Here is a 7,499-nt window from a genome sequence, read left to right as displayed (position 1 = left end):
AGTGTGACGAGGAGATACATCGAGTCTGATCGAGTTGTCTTTGTGAGTCGTATGCTTACTGAAGGGCAGGGGACCTTTGAAGGACTTTACACCAACGGAGTGGCATGGTATGTGCTTCGTAGACCGACGGATGACAGTTCCATGGTCCTGGAAACTTACAGTCGATTGATGCCTGTTGGTCTCGACGTGATATCAAAGATTGACGAACGTGGGAGCGAGTTTATGAAGGCTCTTGCCAGGGCAGATCAAGACGAAGTCGATAGCATCATAGCGATGTTTGAGAGGATGCTACTCGACGAGATTCAGAGTATTCTCTGAAATTAATTTCAGAGTCTCCCAGAGATCTGATTATCTCCGCCTAATTCATATAAGATCCTATAGCGATACCTTTTTACATCAATTGGCACGCTCTTTTACAGTAAACCAGTTCGTAAAATTGATACCCTTGTAGACATGTGAAAAACACACCTATCCCGTAGTTCTCTGGATTTTATATCCAGAGTTTTAGCAGAGGTGCGATTCTGCCTAAAAAAAAACTCACTTTCTTTATTTCTAATACTAAGAAAAAAAAAGCTTGTACTCTCTTTGTGTCGGCGTTTTACTGTGTGACTCGATATGCCTTGGAATCAGCGAGTCACATCGATTTACTAAGCCAAAGTGGTGCTATTCCCTTTGAATTTAGGTGGGATGTAATTTCTACACCATACAAAGGTTGATATAATTACCTCCTATACTAAATGTCCTCTACACACTTAGAATTACCCAGGTGAATATTGCTTGTGGCGGCCAGGAGCAACATTCACAACCCAATAACCCAGTGAATGTTACCGCAAACAATTAGGGTTAAATAAAAAAAATTGATTGACTCTCTGGGTTTTACAAGAATGCTCGGCGCGCATGCAGATACCCCTCTGTATTTTGCATAAATGCTTGGGGCTTTGGGTACCACTGAGCTTCCCTCGTCAGTGACTGAAACGCACTTGCGTGACAGCAACGCTCTTGCGGGGATCAGCGCTTCGGTTCCATTCGGAATGACTCGATCACATCGATCGACATTTAGCTGGTGCACAAAGTATATGTGCTTAAACCGTTACGTATATGAAGAGTGAGCTTGTTTATGGTGGATCTAAAAACCTAAAATTAAATCTCGTCCACGAGGCACTACCGATGGTTACCATCTCCGGAAGGTAAAAAAAAAAATCAGCGTTGATCCTAAAAAAAAAAAACGAAATTCAAAACACGATCGCATGGTAGTATCGATGTCCCTACATTTAGCGCCTCTTTTTCGTTGGTGGTAGAGCAATGGACGTATCAATCTCTTCCGGGTCTGGCTCGCCTCCCGGTCGCGTCGCTTTTGCTATAGTGAATTCTGGTCAAGCACCTAAATATTTTTTTAAACTGTGGTGCTGGCACAATACGGAGTTGGTCCTCGTTACGACTGTGAATTCTGGCCATGCAAGCATCCTACTGGAAATCCTAGTATAGTGACTCTTTACTCGTTTTGTTCGTCCGCCCAGATCTTGACTGGATGCGTCGTCTGGATCATATATTGAAAACTCGGATGCAAATGAAACTGGTCGAGCGCGCTAGGGCTCACTGGTTCTTCCTGGGTTTTTGACTGCGAAGATGTCTGCTGAACTGAGCGAATCCAAGCAGGAAGTGTCTTGTTATGACAGGGTCTCTCGGTGGATGATAGAAGACTACTCCACTTCAGTCACCACAGTCTGCTGGGGGTAGTAAACTTGCTTGCGTTTGCAGCAGATGATGATCCCCACTAACCCAACAAGTTGTAATCTTACTAGGTTTTGACCAATTTTTTTTATATGCATTTGGAATTACACGTAAAACATTTAAGTTTAAAATTTAAGTATTAGTAAGCCAATGGTATTAATACATGTACAACTTAAAAAATGGAAATAGATAAAAATTAAAAATAATAAACAATTGACTTGAGAAACCAAGAGGCATTCTGCGACGGTATGATGATATGATGTGATTGGTGGAAAAAACTTAATCAACAGCTTAATCATGTATTGCCAGGATTCAAATACTGTTTACGTGTTTGAGTGCTTCTACTACGTCGTCAAAAGCAGAGTGAACACCATCCCGTGTGCGTATGGCCGTTTTCGTGGTTTGGAGATTAGTTGGTGGTCTCTTCCCTGATCTTGGTCATTTTGCCGGACGAGTCTGGGTGCTGTTGACAGCTTCATCTGTCCTGTTCTACGCTTTAGTTTGCTCGGCTTTATTCGAAGTACCTCATATCCTATGTTAAACAACTTGATAGCGTGGGGTTCATCGATGACTGTAGACACTGGAGTGCCGAATTGTGCTTCAATTCCGTTCGTGATGTGCCTCATCATGATTGACCACTCAGTTAGTGTTGCTTTCTTCTGAGGTGTATCTAAATCACCAGACGGTATCCATCTATACGGAGGGTTGCCGAGGTTTGGATTCCCAACCACCAAAGCATCCATGCGCCTAGGGAGTCAATGCTCGGGAAGCTAAATTCTGTGGGAAGAAGGTGAAACTTTCCACCCCACGTAAATACGAGCGTTTTGGTGCAGTAGTAGCTACAGCGTCACGACTTAGTAAATACGTTGAAGTCCGACTTCTGCTAACAAATTGTGAATTTCTTCGCGTAGTAATTCTCGCATAATATTCCCAGCTGCAACACACTTGCTTTTCAGCACGTGATAGTGAGCGTGTTGAACCAGACTAGCGAGGCATAACTGTAATATTCCCGTCATATTGACCTCACCACACAGACTAAAAAACATAGTCCTCACACACGATGTCACAAAATTGTTAGAGGTATCACGATCATGAGGAGGTAATGTCAAATATTTTGAATTATTTACGGGAAGGCCAGCCACCACTCGCCCATAGAACCGATCACCAGCAGCTTCGTAGCGAAAGTAGCGATCTTGAACACCACCAATACTCCAACCACAACGAAGACAAACACTTACTATAGACGGCCCGCCAGTGCTTCCTCCGCACGCAAATGATGCTACCCATGTACGTACTGAGTGGGTGCCGTAACGCTTGGTAGAACCAACTCTTTTCAAAAACCCAGTTAAAATCTTGCCAAAACGTAGTTTCTGGTTGGATCCTGGAAAATGTGCTCCGGGTTCCAGCCGAGGATGACACGGAAGATAGACTGCAGGACAGTTATCCAGCACGTCGACGGACTTAAAGGATTCGCGTACAAGTGACGCGGGTCACGTGGTCCTGAACCTTCTTGGATCGTCTTGGTCTTGGAAAATACGACGCCAACGCTGTCGTTTTTTTGCCAATAGACGCTGAGTCTGGAGTGTTTGTACTGACATAGACCTGCACATCATGTTCGACTGTGAAGTTAAAAAGAGATGAGAGAACCCGCCATCATTAATTTTCAGAGTCTCCAGACACAACTCACTGTAGCATGAGTACGTCAAAGGCTCCTTGCCCGATGACTTAGGAGTACTGATCTGGCCATTATCCTCCTCAATTCGTTTCCAACCAGAAAAATTGTTTCATTCCGTCTCCATATTCAGTTGGTAATGCAAGGCGTTCTACACGATACAGGTCCTTAATAGCACTTCGGTATCCACTTAAAGTGGCAGTTTTGACAGAACTGCGTTTGTATACCAGGAAATGCTCAAAACAATGCAGGAGTAAACTTTGTTAGAACAAGTTTGTCGCGCTTGTCAAAGGACCTGCCGGTGTTAGCATCTTGCTGGGAGAGCTCCTCCACAATCCATCTCTTGATACCGTTCAGACCGCTCTTATACTTCACTCTGGTGTGCTTGGACACGCAGGCATCGCGTATTGCCTCTACGTCGCTTGCTGCGCCACCCGTGGGTTACGAACTTCCACCACTCATTGTGCCTACGTTCAATGCGTTTTTCTGAATTAATCCAGCCAATGGAAGGCTGTGGTTATCGTAGACGGTAACGCCTTACGATTTCTTAACCCCCTGGTACCCGACGTCTTAACATACGCCATACGAAATTTGCTATGTCGTAAGTTACGACGTAGAGAACACAACAACAGGCAATAGCTCGGGCCATACTTTATTCAAGTCATTCGAGAAAATAAGATGAGAGAGGTAAATAAAAATTGCATCAGAAACGGGCCACGCGGGAAGGGAGACGGACGGAACGGGAAAGAGACATGTGGATCAGGAAAGGATTGGAGTCTGTTTCCGTGCCATTCCAGAATTTGCGCGATGGTGCGCATCCGGTCCAGTACGCGTGGGAAGACAGATGCCGGTGCTGCTGTTGCCAGGGACATCGATTTCAAGCATTTCTGGAGACAATTGCGAGCGGTTGGATGGACATCGAAGAAACCGAGCGGCTTCGAGACGGAGTGGCGGTACAAGACCCCGAATGGTGTTGAAGTATTCGTTGGAGAAGATGCGGTGGTGAGGCATGCGATAGAGTCTGGTTTACTTGCGACTAGCGAGGATGAAGAAGAGAAGACCGAAGACAACGCCAGTCCCGACATCGAAAACGTTGAGGATAGAGATATTCGAGTATCGCAGATCGACACAAGCGCACAGCTCTCACAACACGCTCTTGATGATCTATTTGGAGCCTCGAGTGACTCAGACGTCGAGCTGTCGCACGCCGCAGTGCTACGAGCGTTTGGATTATCTTCGAGAGAACTCGAAGATGCCGAGTCACATCTACATGCAGCAACAAGCCTTTACTTACTGTCGGAAGCTTCTGGCATTGATAGTGATGCTGAACGAGATGGTGTTTGTGCTGAAACCTCCGGACCGGTGCTTCGGTCACTCTCCAACTTCAAGCAGGACGTTAACTTTGTCCCTGACGACGCAAATTTGAGCTCCTATGAAAGTCTCAGTTCTGGTCGGAGCGACAGCGATGGAGTTATCGACAGTGACGAAGATGCCGCCGTAGAGGACACCTCAAGCGATGATGATGTCATATCCGATGCTGACGCTCCACAGATGGACGAGGCATTCGTCGAATCCCTTCTTGTTGGGCAGGATGGTGTCAACAAAAATGCCGCGGAGGCGAGAGCTAACGCATTGAGAGCAACGAAATGGACTCCCGTGTCGTCGGAGTTTGAGGATGTGTCACTCCCGTACCCAGGCCTCAATGACGAAGTGGGCAAGCCTGTACCTGAGCTACGCAGTGTCTGTCATTCCCCGCTTCTGACCCTGTTCTACTACATGCCGAAATCGCTGTGGGTGATGATTAACGCTGAAACGAACCGGTACAGTTTGCAACAGATCGAAAAGCGGGCACAAGCAATACACGCCAAGCAGCTGGAACCCAAACGAGAAATCCTCCTGCAAATTCGCCGGCGGCTGAAAGCAAAAGCAGCGTACCAGACTCATGAAATCCTTCAGGTTCTAGGACTTCTGATCGCACGGATGTTATGCCCGCAGAAGCGCCGATTTGCAGCACGCTGGTCGATGACTGAGGACGGGGCAGTTCCTGCTGGAACGTTCGGCCGTTTCATGGGGCGTAACCGCTTCCAAGATATCTTACGAGATCTCCACTTTGTCGACAACGAGGGTGAGCGGCCAAGAGACAAGCTATGGAAACTTCGGCCTGTTGTCACCAAGCTACAGGACCGGTTTCTGGCTGGATGGTCACTTCCGGCAGTGTTCTCGTTCGATGAAGGTGTTCTTCCTTCAATATCCAAGCGCAATACAACACCGATGTTTATGCCAGACAAACCTCACCGGTACGGCACGAAAATGTTTATGACGTGTGATGCTAGGACAGCATATTGCCACAGGTACTTTATTCTTAGCATATGTCGTAATTGACTGCTTTGATATCCTGTCTAACATCTATGTCGTAACTTACTAGATTCGAAATGTATGCTGGAAAACGAAATACTGGAGACACTGGCGACTCTTCATTCGACCATAAGACTGGTGCCGCGGCAGTCGTTCGTAACCTGAAGAGCGTGCTTCACGAAAATCGGCGCCATCCGTGGCACTTGGTCGTGATTGATCGATTCTACTCATCTGTCCTTCTAGCGATCGAACTTCTGGGCATGCGTGTTTACGTCTTGGGCGCTATAATGACGGACAGACTTGGCTACGACAAGAACATCAAAGCGGCTCGGAAGACAAGGCCCGAAAGCATCCCTCGCGGAGCGTTCACATTCTCCCGTTCTGTTGCTGTGCCAACTATGGTGGCGTTCCACTGGTGGGACAGTAAACCCGTGCATTACTTGTGCACGGGCACTGTGATGTCGGCTTCGTCAATCAACAGGAATGTGAAGCGCGTGGGACCTGTTACTGTGCCTTGCCCTGCAGCTGCGACGGATTATCAGCGCTGGATGGGAGGAGTTGATGTTCACGATCAACTCCGCCTTCAGAAGTTCTCGTTGCAGACGTCCACCAAGTTCAATAAATACTACATGAGTTTGTTCTTGGGTCTCGTAGATCTAGCGTTGGTTAACGCATACATCTCACACAAGGAAACCGCACGAATTACGGGTACTACAGCAACTACACGTGGAGACTGGTATTGTATTCTCCAGAATCAGCTTCTCCAGCTGAAGCCTGAAGACTTTGACGGTGCCGTAGCGACCCCACCCCCGCTACGTCAAAAGCGCCAACGTACCCCAGTGCGGCTCACCCATCAAGTGAAACAGTCGGAAGATTGGGTGACTGTCAGCGGCGTCCAAAAGAGACGACAGAGATCCTGTAAAGTCTGCGCACTACTCAGGACCGACAGAAAGAAGAAATCTTACGCAACGACCTTCTTCTGTGAACGCTGCTCGCTGGACAACGCTAAATGTTGGCTTTGCAGTAAGATCCGGCATACCTACAAGGGCGAAGCAAAGACGTGCTTTGGTATATGGCATGACGATTTTGACTGCGGTCAGGCGATCCCTGCCACCTTAGGAAAAAGAGTCGTGCTGCGGCGTCCCGGGAAGATACCTGGAATGCGGAAGAAGACTCGCCGAGAATTACAGCTTCACAACTGGAAGGCGGACGACGAGGGATCCAGAAATGAAAATGACAACGCTCAGCGAGTCCAAGAGTAGTGATGAGATAACATGTGTTAGATTTGATGAGTGGTAGCATTTTGTTGTAATGCAGTTTTCGCAGATTTGATGCACGTGTTGCTGCGTCTTTTTCCCTGTGAGGTCTGGTTCTTGCACCCCTTCTGTCAGCCTCCGGCGTCAGTTACGACATTGAGTCAGTGATATAAACAACAAAGGTGTATAACTTACGACTTTGCTGCGAAAACCTGTTGAGATTTAATTTCGCTTCCCGCAGATGTCTATGCACATCATACAGAACCAAAGTAAATATGTACGTCGTAAGTTACGCCATAAAAGTACCGTGACTTATGCGTTAGGCGTCAAAAATTCCGGGAACCAAGGGGTTAATAGAAGTTTATGGAGCGGCTTAGTATAGTGAAGTTCAGTCAAATGCGGATGCGGAATAAACCATTTCCGATAAAAGATAAGGGTCGGACGCCGACGATTTGACGTAAACTACTATACATTACTTACGAAAG

General features: G+C 47.0%; 2 protein-coding genes across 2 annotated transcripts; one reads left to right on the top strand and one right to left on the bottom strand.

The window, feature by feature from the left end:
* Positions 1–3,076: 3,076 nt before the first annotated feature.
* PPTG_22147 (hypothetical protein) lies at positions 3,077–3,865 on the bottom strand (the record flags this gene model as incomplete). Its single annotated transcript, XM_008902041.1, has 2 exons — positions 3,077–3,333; positions 3,853–3,865. The coding sequence occupies 2 exons, from the start codon at positions 3,863–3,865 to the stop codon at positions 3,077–3,079; spliced, it is 270 nt and encodes an 89-aa protein (XP_008900289.1).
* Positions 3,866–4,210: 345 nt separating this feature from the next.
* Positions 4,211–7,020, top strand: PPTG_07571 (hypothetical protein; the record flags this gene model as incomplete). Its single annotated transcript, XM_008901847.1, has 2 exons — positions 4,211–5,754; positions 5,829–7,020. 2 exons carry the CDS (start codon positions 4,211–4,213, stop codon positions 7,018–7,020), a joined length of 2,736 nt encoding a protein of 911 aa, XP_008900095.1.
* Positions 7,021–7,499: the final 479 nt, after the last annotated feature.

This window comes from Phytophthora parasitica (assembly GCF_000247585.1).
Source record: "Phytophthora parasitica INRA-310 unplaced genomic scaffold supercont2.12, whole genome shotgun sequence".
Classification (NCBI taxonomy): domain Eukaryota; phylum Oomycota; class Peronosporomycetes; order Peronosporales; family Peronosporaceae; genus Phytophthora; species Phytophthora nicotianae.
Note: the sequence above shows the minus strand (reverse complement) of the source record. Positions and strands in the feature narration are given on the sequence as shown.